The sequence below is a fragment of the Pelobates fuscus genome, chromosome 11, assembly GCF_036172605.1.
Source record: "Pelobates fuscus isolate aPelFus1 chromosome 11, aPelFus1.pri, whole genome shotgun sequence".
NCBI lineage: Eukaryota > Metazoa > Chordata > Amphibia > Anura > Pelobatidae > Pelobates > Pelobates fuscus.
In genome coordinates, this window is record NC_086327.1 from 25,788,247 (window position 1) to 25,805,331 (window position 17,085).

Consider the following 17,085-nt stretch of genomic DNA (forward strand, 5'->3'; position numbering starts at 1 on the left):
GGGGGATAAGGAACACTATGGGAGGGAGAAGGGGGATAAGGACCACTATGAGAGGGAGGGGGTGGGATAAGGACCACTAGGGGAGGGGAGGGTAAGGACCACTAGGGGAGAGGTGAGTCAGGACCACTGGGGGGGGGGTGAAGGAACACGGGGGTGGGGAGGTAAGGACCACTGAGGGAGGAGGAGGGGAAGTCGGGACATATGGGGGGGGGGGGGGGGCGGCAAAATGTTTTTTGCCTACGGCGGCAAATATCCTTGCACCGGCCCTGCACACACTGCATTCACACACTGCATTCATACACACACACACTGCATTCATGCACACACACACTGCATTCATGCATACACACACTGCACTCATACACACACGCTGCACTCATACACACACACATACGCACACACTGCATTCATTATACACACACTGTAAATAAATATTCAATTAATATATTTTTTTTAGGATCTAATTTTATTTAGAAATTTACCAGTAGCTGCTGCATTTCCCACCCTAGTCTTATACTCGAGTCAATAAGTTTTCCCAGTTTTTTGGGATAAAATTAGGGGCCTCGGCTTATATTCGGGTCGGCTTATACTCGAGTATATACGGTACATACGCTCGGGCCACAACAGCATAACATACTCATCAGGGCCAACTTGAGAGTTCATGACACTCCACCTACAAAGCCCACTCCTCAACAATACTACCACTGTACATAGTTACAATTTGCTTGCCAATGTAAAAAAAAACAAACTCTGACGGCAATACACACAAAGTGCACAGTATGTGAATGATGCCTGTACTAACCATCCTACTCTGCATTCTGTAATACATGACAAAAAATTGTACGGTTATTTCCATACCTACGTTTGCATTATTGTAACAATGCTTGACTGTCAGAACGAAAAATAAAGAATAAAAAAAAAAAAAAAAAAAAGGCAGAGCTACCAGTAGCCAGTTTTGTCATTTCCCATAACCATCCATAGTGACCGCTGTAAGGGAAAAAGGGATTAGTGGTGTACCCACTAGCATGAGCGAGAATACAGCACTGACGTAAGCCCTTGGCAGCCAGACGTTAAAGAGGATCCTTCAGATGGTTATGGCAGTGGCCTCTACGGACAGCTTCAGGTAAGTAAAACTTGCCTTCATCTGCACACCCGGGCCACTGACCCGCAAATTACTATATTACCATTGGGGGTCTTTGCAAAATATGAACAGACCACAAAAGGCGACAGAGCCACTTTAACATGTTGAAAAGTTTCCTTGTTTAAATCACGTTTGTATATATATAAAATATGCTTACCTAATGGTTATTTTGCACTCTCACTCATGTGTAAAGACTGTCCCCTGATTTTTGGCCAGGTTGGAAAAGCAGGCCTCAGATATTTTATCTCCAGGCCTGGCTATAAATGATAAATTGCCTGCACATACACAGTATACATATGATTTGCAGGACTAGATTCATTGCAAACGTGATGGATATATTCTAATTAAAGGTTTTATAGTCCATAGAATCTTCCTGCTTAGAAATGTTCTCTTTAGTATGGCGATGTCTTGTGTTAATGCAATCATTAAATAATTGGAAGGTCAGATGTAGAAAAACACTACTCATCGGCCTACATTACTATCTGGCCTTGGTTACCAATCAATAATCGTCCAGTATTGTTAGCCAGTTATCAGGGATCACAATCTGCATTTAACAAACTTTTATTCTAATGGAAATGCTGCCAAAGTCAGAAAACATTTTGTCCTTAAAAATGGGCCTAAACTCAGATTTCTATTGATCTTTGAGATCGATTGACATTGCAGGTTTAACGGCATAAACAAGCTAACACCTTTGCAGGGGTCCATCAAAATGTTGCCGACCTTAGGTTATTGGTTATTGGGTAAGAAAACCATGTGAGTTTGTAGGCACTGTCCGTGCATTGTGTGACGGGCTGTGTTCAGTAGTGAACCTGTTATGGTACTTTTTGAAAGTAAACCAAAATGTTTAAAGTCTATCTGTTCCTGTCCAAATCAATAAAATTAAATTGCGTATATACGCTGAAGTAATTAAGTCTGACACACGAGGTTCAGGTTAAAATAACTTCGAGAAAGTTTATTGGCAAGTGAAGTAAAAGCGGGCGCGCAGGCCCTTTTAAGAGGCATTTTGCGTCATCATTGATTATTAGAATATCAGCAAATAAACATCATCAATTGGATTAATTGTTAAGTGACGGAGTTAGTGTCTTACCTATTGGTTAGTAAAATTAAGAGGTTAGTCCCGTGCCCACCCATCAGAGGTGGGATTATTCTGGACACGGGTGGGGGACAAGGGGGTCCTAAGCGTCATTTTACACAGTCAGTGATATCAGGCTTTATGTCCAGGTGCAAGGTCTCTTATGAATAGAACATTTCATTACTACTGTGTTCTGTGGCCTTCAAACTGTACTATCTTACAAGCTCTTAAGGAGTAGCCGGCAAGTCTTAAGGAGTAGCCAGCACCTCCTGGTACTTGTCCTTGAAGGAAACACGGTCTTTGTCTACTGTATCAATTGGGTTGAGAAGTTCAGTCACGTAATGTAGTTTAAAATGAACAAGTTAAGTCATGGGGACAAAATGGAGGATTGAAGAAGTCAGGTTAGGAGGACAAAATGGAGGACGAAGTCACAGTATAAAGTTAAAATGGAGTTAGTACAATAATAATTTTTAATAATTCCACATCAGTCCCCCCTATGAAATGTTAGATTCTAAGAGATAAAACTTTATTATGTTAGTATCAGAAGACGTGTTAACCCAAAGGCACAAAAACCCCGTGGCCGCTAGCTAGATGTTAATGCAAAGTGCAAGGCTGTCCCTAGATCTGACCCTAATAGGCTAACCACCCGTCAGTATGGCTCTCGAACGCTTCACACCCAAGGGTATCCCATGGCAGCTAACCCACCACTTCTCCACATGGGGCCTTTACCATTCACTGACAGATGCTGTCCCTAATCTAGTCCCTTCCTAGAATTCCTGCACTTTATCGACAAAAGGGAATGTTTGCAGCGGCAGACAGGGTGAGTTGATGTCTTGAGATTCTTGGTCATCAACTTCGAGATGGGTAAAAGCGGGTGCCGCTTGGTCAACAGTCTTCATGAGGGATTTTCTCAGACATGGGAGGACACAACAAAAGAGAAGAGCAAAAATAAAGAGAAAAATTAGTATAGCCATACCAATCTGCATTAAAGCCTTTTGCCATCCTGTCATCCAACCAAACCATCTTTCCCAGGGATCTTTTATCCCAGAATTCCTTTTTAACTCTTCAGACAAGTCATTTAATTTTTCTATAGCTAGTGTGACTTTACCATTAGGGCCTGTGTTTTCTGGGATGTAGGTACAACATGTCATAGTGTCGGGCAAAATCTTACAAACCCCTCCTTTTTCGGCTAAGATCATATCTAGGGCCATCCTATTCTGAAAAGTCATTTGGGATGTGGCCTGTAACTGTTCGGCCAATCCCTGGAGGGCGTCTCTGGTGTAATTGACAAAACGCTGTTGATTATAATAAATGTAATTTATCCAATTTAGATTCTTGTTTGCGGTAACTATGGTAAAAATTGATTCAAATCCTGCAGCAACTTCATCCCTAGCTTTAAACTCATTGGGCACCCCCCTGGGCACTCCAATGGCATCAATATACACATGAGGATCAAAACTTCCTTTCACTGGGGCGTCACGTTTAACCTTAGTGTGGCTGAACTCATGGGTGTTGAGGTGTGTGTCAGAAATAATATGTATAGGCATAATGGCCTTAGTCAAAGTACACTCTCCCCACCATTCTGTGTCCATTCTGGATCTTAGCTGTAAATCCCCACACAACCAATAAATGTCTCCTAGTGACCTAGTGTGATGTTGCAGCAAACGTACAGGGACAGTTCTGTATGTAGCACAATAGCCTTTGGAAAAGTTACCTACAAATTTACCAATACCATCGTACATGGCATAGCAAGTGTAATTACCTTTATATACGGTAATACCATCAGGGGGTTTGACGTCTTTGGCTAGAAGAGGATACTCCTTTGTCCATGCAATACATATGGACCTGTTAAAATTATAGTGATAGGCAAAAAGGCTTAAAACACATTCTTCTATATCTACGGGTAGGATTAAAGGTACGGTACCCAGGTGAGGCCGGGCACCTCCACACACATAACATGCGGTTCTATTATGCTTATTAGCATTATATTTCATCCATTCTAACCATAAATTTACATCATTAAAACCTGTTTCAGCGGCCATGGTATCTTCAAAAGTGGGGTTAGCAATGGCCATCATGTTTAGAAGGGGCCTGTTCTCCCCGACCCTTGTGGCCAAAAGGGTCATCGATAGAACGGTGAGTTGGGGCTCCCGCGGCAAGCTCCGATGAGACATGGGACACCCTGTCCATCTCGTCATCATCGAATTCTATGATATTGGCTCTTTTGCGTGGTGCAGGGCCCGAATGAGGTGAAAGGATCGGTGGTTGGGAACGAGCCCCAGATGCGGGGGTGGCTAGTGAGTCATAACCTGGGGATAGGTAGTCACCGGGGATTACCGGCATCAGGGCCGAACTGGGGGCCGCCATATTGGTGGCCGGAGAAGGTGTTACATTAGGGTTAAGGGAAGAAGCGGCGGCCATGTTGGAAGAGGGCACATCCGGGGCAGACTGTGTCGGACTGGGCATGACCGGGATCTGGGGAGTGGCTTGGGGAAGGGGTAGTGGATATCCGGGATAGGGCAGAGTCGTGGGATACGGGAAGGGGTAGGGCCAGGCTGGGGAGGGGAAGGAGGTGGGGTATTGGACTGGGGTGGAGATGGGAGGGGGAGGAGTCGGGGCGAGGGTGGAAGAGGTGGTTAGTTGGGCGGATGAGGAGGGGAGGGGGTCATGAACGGAGAGGGAACGTAGGGAAGGAATGGCAGATGAAATGTTAGTGGGAGGTACAGCAGGTAGCGTAGGGATGGACGAGGATGATGGGAATGTAAGGGACGGGGAGGGGGAAAAGAAAGATCCATCAGAATTCAGGACCGGGCAAACAGGGGAGGTGGCGGGATGAGTGTTAGGAGGATTGGGAGCGGGGAACATAGTCAGCTGGCTATCACCTACTGCTGACTGAACCTTGGGGATAGACGTCCCCTGGGCGCCACTTTGGGGCGCTGGCTGAGGGTAGACCCCAGCAACACAATTCTGATGATACACAAACAATTTCACACCCTTGTGATTTATTTCTTCCTCAACCCAACCTTCTAGTTGAATAGCCTTCGCTACTCTGTACCATGCTTCAGCAGTCTTTAATAAACCATTATCTGTAAGCTTGCCTTTCATTTCTGCCAGTAACTTACGCCAACTTTCTGGTTGCAATCTTCCACCCGTTGGTACAGTAATTTTACATACTTTTGCAATCTTTACAACACCTTTAACCATCTCCTCGCCCTCTCTGTTTTCTACCAAATCACATGCTAACCAGCCCTTATTGGGCTTGCTTAAATCCTGCCCCATAATCCCTTTACCCCTATACCAGCGTCCTAGATATAGGGAGAGAGAAGGAAAACGGAACAAGAACGTCTACAATGCTCGACTGCCACCCGAGAACCGTAAAACTTTCTCAGGTGCGTCTTCCCAAAACGTAGACTAGTCACTGAATCCGCCTACCCGGGGTGGTAGACACGGATTGGAGCGAGGTGAGAAGTGTGTGACCAATCACTTCTCCTTCAAGAGGAATGGGAGTGGATAGTATAATAATATAGGAAGTACAGAAAAGATGAAAGGCAAGGAAAATCCTTAGAGACAGACACAGGAGTTCATGAGACTCCTATTAAACAAACAAGACAACAATACAGTTGAAATACAGTGCATGCATCACAATTCAAATGAAATCAACAATAATTCCTTTCCTTTACTCGTGTGCTTACTCCAAAGTCACCTCCCTCAATCCCGTAGTATCTTACTACCAACGGCCAAGGATAACAACTAACACCGGTCCGAAATCCATATGCCTCCCTCGTCACAGCAGCCCACTAATAGTGTCTGCGCTACCCTCACTCTTGTAGTGCCCCTATAAAGACCCACTTTATAAGTCCCACTACTCCGTGGTGATGAAGACAGCAATGCCTGCCCGAATTCACACACCACAAAATAAAAATTGGAATGGCTCCAGCTCAGCGCTCAAAGCTGGAGGGTACCACCACTCTGCAAGCAGAGTAACGTGCACAGAGAAGCTAGCTAGGCTATCAAAGTGACACAAGAAGGATCCCCAGGAAACTATGAGTCTACACAATCTCCACAGATCCAACACACCTCTTTTTCCCTACAGCCCCAGCCACGAGGCTCCTAAAAGAGTTAAACAGGAAAAGATGACCCCCAGGAACACATCCACAGGTCAACCCCCCTTTTTCCTTACAACCACAGCACCGTGGTTCCTAAAAGAGGTAAAACAGGCAACAGAAGACCCCTAGGAACGAATCCACAGGTCCACCCCCCTTTATCCCAAAAGAGGTAAAATACAAACAGATAAACAGACACACTGAAGACCCAGGCAAATCCCCTCAGGTCCACCCCCCTTTATCCCAAAAAGGGGAAAACAGGCAAACAATTCAAACACACCCAGGCAACAGATAGACTAAAATGCAGGTAAACAAGTGAGTAACGAGGCACCGGGCAAGATATTACCTGTCTTTGATGTCCTCCCGGGAAGCAGTCACAGACACGTGGACGGGTCAATCAAAGGGGCCGGAACGTACCGGTGGCTCTGCAGAAGTCTCTACCGTGTATCTGGAGGTGATCAATCTCCCTTCCTTCCCCCTGGATTCCTCCGTCCACCCTTGTCTTCCTTAGGACGGCTCACCGGCCAGACATAGCCCGGTGCCCCACGTTGGGCGCCAAGTTGTTATGGTACTTTTTGAAAGTAAACCAAAATGTTTAAAGTCTATCTGTTCCTGTCCAAATCAATAAAATTAAATTGCGTATATACGCTGAAGTAATTAAGTCTGACACACGAGGTTCAGGTTAAAATAACTTCGAGAAAGTTTATTGGCAAGTGAAGTAAAAGCGGGCGCGCAGGCCCTTTTAAGAGGCATTTTGCGTCATCATTGATTATTAGAATATCAGCAAATAAACATCATCAATTGGATTAATTGTTAAGTGACGGAGTTAGTGTCTTACCTATTGGTTAGTAAAATTAAGAGGTTAGTCCCGTGCCCACCCATCAGAGGTGGGATTATTCTGGACACGGGTGGGGGACAAGGGGGTCCTAAGCGTCATTTTACACAGTCAGTGATATCAGGCTTTATGTCCAGGTGCAAGGTCTCTTATGAATAGAACATTTCATTACTACTGTGTTCTGTGGCCTTCAAACTGTACTATCTTACAAGCTCTTAAGGAGTAGCCGGCAAGTCTTAAGGAGTAGCCAGCACCTCCTGGTACTTGTCCTTGAAGGAAACACGGTCTTTGTCTACTGTATCAATTGGGTTGAGAAGTTCAGTCACGTAATGTAGTTTAAAATGAACAAGTTAAGTCATGGGGACAAAATGGAGGATTGAAGAAGTCAGGTTAGGAGGACAAAATGGAGGACGAAGTCACAGTATAAAGTTAAAATGGAGTTAGTACAATAATAATTTTTAATAATTCCACATCAAACCCATGCAGCTTGTATAGCGCCACTTAAACTGTGCTAAAGAAACCCAGAAAGACTACAGAGTGGAAATCGTAACTTGAGTTCACACTTCTGATTATATGGATTGGAGCTGTGAATCCAGGGGTCTCATATTTACCAGTACTGCTCTTTCTTGACCCTTCATTGCCCTCCATTTATTATAAGATGGGTGATCTGTCAAACAGATAGATCCATGCAGATGACCACATTGGGGGGTCACAGGGCCTTTCTAGGTCAGATCTTGGCTTAACCCCGTAGACAGCAGCTTTACATACTATGGCATTCCCAATGACTTGCAGATGTCTTTTTAGACAAATTCCTTATCCTGCAGTAGATCATATCACGACGTTAATCACATACTCTCAACACTAATACATCAACTGTCTTTCTTCATTAAGCCATTTTTTTGGATGTTCCCATCCCACTTACTTATTTCGATTGTACCTCGATGATGTGCTCTACCTTAACAATCCACAGAGATCACTGGACATTGCGGTAGAAACTAAATATTTATACCGAGCTGAGCTTTTGCCAGCTGGTGGAAGACGTCAAACATAACATTGTGAAGAAATCGTTGATCATGTTGACTTTTTATTACAAATGTCTGTTGTGGTCCTTTATGTAGTATCTCAGTGACTGGCGTAATGTAGGGGCCCATGGTAGCTTAAACAAATCCCTTAAGATAAGAAAATAATATTATTAAATATTCCATTAACCTCCAGTAACACATTGTTAAATAAAGATCCACGTAACTACGCAGTTTTGTGCCTGAAACAATACAGAGTAATATTACTATTTAATCTTTTGAAGAACCCAACGTATTAAAAATACCATTCTGTATATAAAGAGGAGGAAAAAACAGGAGGTTATTCACTAAACAGTTATCTAAGAGCCAGCTTAGAAATTGGACCAAATTAGCTTATTTGGGATTTATTTCCAGTTTAGCAAAGATGGATATATTTTAGTAACTCAGCTCTTTTGGTCTGAGTTCCGCGATCCAGTTGGCAACTCAGAAAAATCAGTGTTTAGTGAAAAGGCCATTTATATGACAAGTTTCTTCCTCTGGTACATAACGCGAATACACTGGGGGATTTAGCCATCTACTGTACACACTGCAGTATTACTGTTATGGCACGTACTCCCGTGTAATGCCATAAGATAAAAATGTAATTACATATTGGCTGTTAATTCAACGGGCGGATTATGGTTTAGAACCCAGTACTGCACGGATTGTGACATCATTTATTATTATTAATGAACGGGGAATAATACACAGATCATCTCGGTTCAGTGTGTGGTTTGTAATCGCAGGCAGAACTGGGGCATTCATGTTACATTTTAAATCAGTAGCTGCCATAATTTTAATGAGAGTAGTTGATTAGCTGCCACCTGGGACTGTAACTCCTACTAATTTCAGGCAGGAAGGAGATGGGTACGTCCCAGTGCTCCTCAACCCCTACACTACCCTAACACAACAAACGTAATATTAACCTATATTCTACACTGTCTCTAAACATTAACCCCTACTCTATCACTATACATTGGTCGCTACAATTCACTAACACTAAACATTAACCCCTGCATTACCCTAACTCTAATATTTGAACCCCTACACTACCCTAGCAATAATCATTAATAAAATATGATACATAATAATGGAGAGTGTATTGTGAAATAATTATACCATCAACTCGTTCTGGAGACGTCGCAATAAACGGAGAATTGTCACTTACCTAAATTTGTATGTTTATCTATGCCCTCTATTTAACATATTTCATCTCTACTTCAACCCTACATTTAGTAAATATATTTTTGTGAGGTCTCAAAAAATAAACTTAAAGTGGCACTGTCATGCCGAACTTACCTTTCCTCAATCTCTTCCTCTTCTCTCCCTCTCTCAGGATCTATTCTTCTTTTCTTCCTGTCTTCTTTAGTTTTCTTTAAAATCATAAGACAAAGTAGGGACTCTTTGTCTTATGGAGGATTCCTCCGCTTGACCAGCTCTGACCAGCGGAGGAGCAAAGTGTGCTTCATTTCCGCTGGTCAGAGCAATTTTCCCATGATCCTTACCTTTCCTCCCTGTTCCCACGATGCTTCCTGTCAGTATTGCCGAACGTCCTGTCACTTAGACAGAACGCCGGCAAAACTGCTGAATTGCATCCTAACAGAATGAGAAGAGTTTCTCCATTCGTGTTAGGATGCAATTCGGTACATTGTTCGGATCGCAATTTAATGAATGAATGAATGAATGAAACTCCGATCCTATTCGTGCTGTGGCTGCATCTTGCAGCCGCTTAGTAGATAACTCCCTAATTCCCACGGTATTAGGGAGCTATCTACTAAAAGGCTGAAAGACCTAAATTGGTCTTTCAGCCACATTTACTAATACTAAGTAAAGATTACTTAGTATTAGTAAATTCAGCCCCTACTCGCTATACCGCGAGTAGGGGCATGTATATTAAACAGTGAGGCGACGGGTGGGGGCCCTAAGTGACAATGGGGGGGGCTACTGTCCTCCCCTCCCCCGGCCCCCACCCCTGCGCGGCGGGTAGGAGCTATAAATCACAATGGGGGGGACCTATTGTCCATCCCCCGCCCCCACCCCTGCGCGGCGGGTGGGGTCCCTAAATAAGGATAAGGGGGGGGGACCTACTGTTCTCCCCCCGGCCCCCACCCCGAGCGGTGGGTGGGGGCCCTAAAAAAACAATAAGGGGGAAACTACTGTCCTCCCCCCTGGCCCCCACCCCTGAGCGGTGGGTGGGGGCCCTAAAAAACAATAAGGAGGGGGGACCTACTGTCTTCCCCCCCGGGCCCCCACCCTTGAGCGGTGGGTGGGGGCCCTAAAAAAACAATAAGAGGGGGGACCTACTGTCCTCCCCCCCGGCCCCCACCCCTGAGCGGTGGGTGGGGGCCCTAAAAAACAATAAGGGGGGGGACCTACTGTCCTCCCCCCCGGTCTCCCTCCCTTAATTGTTTTTTTTAGGGCCCCCACCCACCGCTCAGGGGTGGGGGCCGGGGGGGGACAGTAGGTCCCTCCCCTCTTATTGTCTTTTTCGGCCCCCCACCCACCGCACAGGGCTGGGGGCCGGAGGGAGGACAGTAGGTCCCCCCCTTATTGTTTTTTAGGGCCCCCACCCACCGCTCAGGGGGGGAGGACAGTAGGTCCCCCCCCTTATTGTTTTTCTAGGGCCCTCACCCACTGCTCAGGGGTGGGGGCCGGGGGGGGGGAGAGGACAGTCGGTCCCCCCCTTATTGTTTTTTAGGGCCCCCACCCACCGCTCAGGGGTGGGGGCCAGGGGGGGAGGACAGTAGGGCCCCCACCCACCGCTCAGGGGTGGGGGCGGGGGAGGACAGCAGGTCCCCCCCACCATTCTTATATAGGGCCCCCACCCACCTCTCAGGGGTGGGGGCTGGGGGGAGGACAGTAGGTCCCCCCCTTTATTGTTTTTAAGGGCCCCCACCCACCGCTTAGGGGTGGGGGCCGGGGGGGGGGGCAGGACAGTATTCCCCCCCCTATTCTTATATAGGGCCCCCACCCACTTTTTAGGGATTGGGGGCCGGGGGGAGGACAGTAGGTCCTCCCCAACTTTTTGTTATTTAGTAGGTTATTTTTTAAACAGTGCACTGTTTAGTGGACATGCCCCTACTCGCGGTATAGCGAGTAGGGGCATTCGGGAGATTTTAATCTCCCTTGTGCTATTATGGGGGTCATATTGACCCCCAGAGAGTGAGAGGGGGACCTGGGGGCTTATGAAGTGGCGGGGAGCACTGCTCCCTGCCGCTTCTATAGTTACATATTACAAGGAGGGAGCTGAGCGCCGGTAGCTCCCTCCTTGTAATAAACCGAACGAACAAACGAACACTGATACTCAGTGTTAGTTTGTTCATCTGATTTTTCTATTCATTCATTCGTCTGTCTGATGAATGAATGAATAGATTAAATTCCCGTTCGCATGTCCAGGTGTTTCACTGGGCATGTGCGGGAATCTCAGTGCTATCTAGTGTGGGCAGATGACGTGTCCCACAGGGACTTCACCTACCCACACAAAGATGGCGGCACCCTGAATAAAGATCGGGGCAGAAAATAAAGATAAAAAAATAGGTAATCTGGGGGGCTTAGGGGCATTTGGGGGTGACTAGGGGGTCAGTTAGGTGTAGTGGAGGCTGGAGGGGGTTAAAAAAAAACGGGATTCGGCCATGACAGTGCCGCTTTAAGTGTAGATTGTACAGCGCTACGGAATTTGCTGACGCTATATAATAATAAAATAATAATAGATATCCACACATCTATCATTAAACTGGGCGCCTCCATCTTGTCCCCCTGGCAATCATCATTCTTGACCCTTGCATTATTTTAACATATCGTAAGATTAGAACCGAAACAATGTTTCTATTCTCCACCTAATTTACATTGTATGCCCTAGCTGTGCCTAGACTGAGCTGGATTGTGATGTCATTTTCTAAAAGTTTAATATACATTTTAAAAGAAAATTGAGCATGAAAAGAAGTTACAAAGTTCTAGATAAATGTTTTATTCGACGGTGTAATTTTCAGAGAACTGAGAGTAATAAAGCGGTTAATGGTTAGTGTTGGGGTTCTGTAGAGGTTATTGTTCATTTCTAGTGTAGTGTTTGGCTTAACGTTAGTGTAGGGGTTAGATATCCAAGTGTGTTAATGAATCTATATTTGCTGTGCCTGCGTGCTGTATTGACAGGCTCCGTGTCTAGCTATCTGGATATGTTATTATCAACACCCACATGCCTTTAGTACCGGAGATAATACCAAGATTCCTGACCACAAAACCATCATTTAATCTTACAGCTTTGCAAATGCTTCCTTCTTTTCCATTAAGTTGCTGCATTGCAGTGCGATCTCACTCTGCAACAACCAGTGCAATTCTAATTTCTTTTTTAGTCCCTCTCTTTTTTTCGTTGCTTGTATCACCACCTCTCGTTCCGCCTGCTTTTCACGCCATCTGCCCTTTCCCAACTCACTCCTACTGTTCCTCTGTTCGTACTGAATATATTTTACTTCGTTTTCCTCTACTCTACTTTTATGTGTTTCTCTGACTGTCTCATCTCTCGCCCCCAACACCTCTGTCCTTTTCTGTGCATTGACTACCAATCCCCCCTCCACACCTCCCTTGTCTATCGGTCCCATGCTCTCTCTTTCTCCCTTCTCGTTTCTATTCTCTCTGTACTGTATCTAGAACGACCAGTTTTCCCAGTAACACAAGCTCACGCCACTATAACATTTTTCTTTATTATTATTTTTTTTAAACGATCAAAATGAAGATTTGTTTGTGGATAAATGGATTCTTGCAATTCCAAAAACATTGAAAATGGAATGCATTCCTCTAACTGTTAATAATAGTATTGACGATGCATTTTGTGATAAAAATGTATCTGAAAAGTACTGCTGGTGTATGCAGTGATCCCTGAAGATTTGCTACTGAGAGCCGGAGGACAAGAGACCAAACTCAACGAGGGCGAAAAAGTAATTATGTGCTGAGAGAGCAGAATAGACAATGCGAGGAAAATCAGTGACGACAGAGCAACCTATCCGAGATGCATGATCTTTACTGCAGCCACGGATTGTAATAGACCTCTGCAGACCTCGTTCGTTTCCCAGTGCCGGTCCCCTCGTGTAGGGTTTTAGTGTTTTCTCAGTCTGGTCATTGACAAACAAGCTGGGCTTTAATAGATGATCCTCATTTATTGAAGCAGACTCCTGCTTCGCCTCATTTATATTGCTAGTGCCTGCTGTTGTGTGTAAGAGAGAAAAAAAATGCTTCATTGTAGATTAAGTTGGCTCAACTGCAGATCACGCTTCCTGAATTCTAGAAGAAATGTGCAGAGAGCTCGCAGCGGCTGAAGATGGGCTATCTTTTTACCATTTGTTCCAAGGGTTGTTGGTGATATTGATGTTGGTACAAAGCCTTTGATACTTTGCCCTACAAATAGTGAGATAACTGGACCTAACAAGCAAATTATTTAGGGATGGTTAGTGTGTCTTCAACCTGCAAGGAGACCTTCTGATTGACCTTCTGCAGTAACCTGAACCTCGCACAGAGACGAGACTTACAGGACAGTTCTGCAGTATTGGGGACCTCCTTATTGGAAAAAAACACCCCTTTTGAAAGATCTGGCTTTGATTTAGTTCACAAAAGAAAAACACAAGGTTCTATCAAAGAAGAACGTTGATTTAGTCACAGAAGGTGCTATCACAGAAGAAGACACGGGCATCTCGTTAGAGTACAAGTTTTATCACAGAAGAACACACGGACATCTCGTTAGAGTACAAGTTCTATCACAGAAGAACAGAGGTCCTATCACTGAGGAGAACAGCTCCTGTCACATATGGTCCCAGCAAGGATGAAGACCAGTCACTCTGGGCACTTCCTAGTCCGATGAGTGTTGAACACCCTTTGCAGTCATTAAAAAAGAACATAAATCTAGTCACCCACACCCCTGCCATGATCAAAGCTTGAAGAAATTGTATTTATTGATTTATACATTTATTTTTTGTTAACTGTTCTGGATACAATGCACCTGTCTCTGGTCATTGAGTATAGCTCTCTCCTGCATATTTATACATCTTCCTTGTGCATTACTATTTAGACATATTCTTTACCTTTTCAATTGTATGTTGGTTTTAACCATGTATCTTCTTCCTACCTAAATTGGGTGTTGTACCTATGGGATAAAGAACAATATTGCTGTTTTGTACTATAGTCCTAATTTATTGTTACTTTTACAATTTATATATATATTTTTTATACTTTATATTTATTTGTTAAACTCATTTAAAACCGTTTCAGAAATTCTGTTCGTTTCATTTGCTGTCAAGAAAAAATCATTTTTTTTACAGCATTTATATTATACTTTAACCCGTGACCAATTTTTCACTGTGTATTTGAGCCATAAATCACAACATGATATATTAAGACTATATTTTGTTTTTTACAAAAAAAAAAATTTTTTTCCGTAGCTACCATGTAGAGAAACTCCTTGTGCCATTTTTCTATTATTATTATTATTACTTTAGCTGATGCGTAAACATTTTTGGGAGGAAATCACGTGTTTTCTTTGAATAATGTAATTTTTTTTTTTTTTTAAATCAGTCATTTGACACTTAAAACCAGATCTCGACCTCCGATATGGTAATATTTTGTTCTGCTCAACAGTCCTCTAACCGCTACATTGTTTCTGGCGTTTTGTAGACATCCCCTGCTGTGGCACACGATCGTTGCAATGGTTTTTGTCTGTTTTCTAAGCTTACTTTAATGGTGAAAGTTTAAAGAAAAAGTAGCCAGGATTGGGTTATAATTTAAGGTTGTTGAACATAGTGAGCACTCTATACTTATTCAATATCCCCCCCTCCCCCCCCAATTTTTTATATCTATTGTAGGTTTTGTTTTTTTAAATATGCTTTGTTTGTAGTACATATTTTACACCAATTAAAGATAAAATGGGATTGATTACCTAGTTTCTTTTCTGGAAGTAGATCCTGTCAAATCCAATTCATGTTTTGCTTCAAAACTATTTTAACATAAGTATAGTAGTTCGATGGTTATTGTCTAAAGTTATTGCTGGTATCACACATGTTCAAGTGGTTTGTGATCCACCAAGTGTTTTATGAATATATATTGTTTGGCCAAAAGTCGTGGACCGGGTTGAACTCGTAGTTTTTCTGTAACCATGTTACTTGGTTTAAAGTGTGGTTTTAAGGCTTTTTAACAATCTTCTCTATTTTGTTTCCTGGTCATAGTTATTGCAACGTTTCCCCAAAGGCTTCTGGGAAATGGCGAGGTGTTGATTTAATTTTTCTGCTGTGTCAGTTACCATGTGAGGTCCTTTCGCTTTCTGCCCACAACTTTCTCATTGCAAAGTTCTGACTCATCCATTTAAACTATGCTGAAGAATGGAGAACTTATAGGATTATTCTTGACCTTTTTAAATTCAATAGCAGAAGTAACCAGAAAAAGGGAAGATTATACGATGGGAAACAAACCATCTTTGTAACTAATTTGGTGTGTACGTTATTTTTAACTTTTTTTTTAAAACATATATAGATATAAATATATATATACATAATTTTGTTGTCATGGAGCTTTGCTGATGCCCAACTTGCGAAGTTTATTTTCATTCATGTATTCCGTTTTGAGTTCTGTAGTTTTTTATTCTCCTGTGTGGCTTTTCATCTTGCTCCTTTGGGAAATTGTATAAAACGAAGCCCAAGGTTATGCAAAGTCTTCACCTCTAATTAGTGTAGGTTTCTTCCCCTCAAAGTGCGAACTGAAATCGGCATAGAAGATCAAAAGCATTAATAACTTAAACGAACTCGTTATAAACACCTTCAAATGTTTTGTCTTTGAAACGCAATATTTCATTTAGAACTTTGCTTGATAGAGTTTTAGAGTTCCGGCTCTTTGGGGCAGTTAATGTTTCTCCATCGTTGACGGTCATGTCTTCTGTCATGTTGCCCCCAGTTTTAAAAAATGTTCGGGTATATGATATGCAGTGTATAAGACCTGAATATTTTTCAGGAAGAAATCGGAAATTTCAATGACAATGACTAACCTTTATTTATCATATACATTGTGAAGAAAAAGCTAAAAAAAAAGGACCAGATGATGATGATTGCATGAGGAAGTGGGTTGTTTTCTTAGACATTACAGATTGATGAAGAGTCCATTATCTAACATACTTAGGTAAAACTTTGCCACGGCTGAATTTGACTTGTAATCTTCAAAAAGAAAATAATCGAGAACCAGACTGATCTTTCCCTCTCTACCAGATATTTGGACCATTGTTTGGAAAATGCAAACGTCCAGTAGTGATGACCCTAGCTACAGCCAAAGCTCCCCACCTAGAGGGCGAAGAGCTCGCTGGAAGGGGGTGTATAGTGGGAGATGGGGGGTAGGCAATAGTTCTTCCTTCAGTGGGGTTCAGCCAAATCCAGAAGAAGCCTCTGTTGGAGAAGGCAAAAAGGAAAATCGAGTGATTGTTCTGTATCTGGATCTTTCCTTTCTTTTACTCCTAGAGCTGAAGAAGATGAGTATGACTCGGAGCTGCCTCCTGTGCATCAAAATCACGATGTTCGTCTTTAACCTCATCTTCTGGGTGAGTGCGATTTTTACATGTATTCTCATTACCAAACTTTTCTCTTTTTTTTCCCCCTACAATATCTATATTATTAAAAGCCAAAAAGCAGAGTAGAACAGTCAGGGCATCATATAAAATTACTTTAAAATCCAAATCTGATTCTGATACATTAGCCAGAAAATCTCTTAAAGTAGATGAGACCACACCCCATTGTATAGGGGGCTATATTTGTGCCTCCATATAATACCAATACGTAAATTGAAAAGATTTGTTTAAACCGATCCGCGTTAAGGCATCCTGAGCCCTTTCATGGACATGTAGGTTAAGACAGGGC

General features: G+C 43.2%; 1 protein-coding gene and 1 long non-coding RNA gene across 3 annotated transcripts in view; both read left to right on the forward strand.

Moving 5' to 3' along the window:
* Window positions 1-17,085, forward strand: part of LOC134577512 (uncharacterized) — a 747,008-nt gene that overhangs the window by 699,277 nt on the left and 30,646 nt on the right. The window lies entirely within an intron of this gene.
* LOC134577509 (tetraspanin-4-like) overlaps window positions 1-17,085 on the forward strand; it is an 83,501-nt gene that overhangs the window by 37,544 nt on the left and 28,872 nt on the right. Inside the window, exon 2 of one of the 2 annotated variants that reach the window (XM_063436277.1) lies at window positions 16,690-16,769. In XM_063436277.1, the coding sequence (XP_063292347.1) occupies window positions 16,701-16,769 (69 nt within the window). In that variant the 5' untranslated portion in view covers window positions 16,690-16,700. Of the gene's footprint in view, window positions 1-15,731; window positions 16,770-17,085 lie in introns of those variants that run through there. The other variant, XM_063436276.1, reaches the window with a different exon arrangement.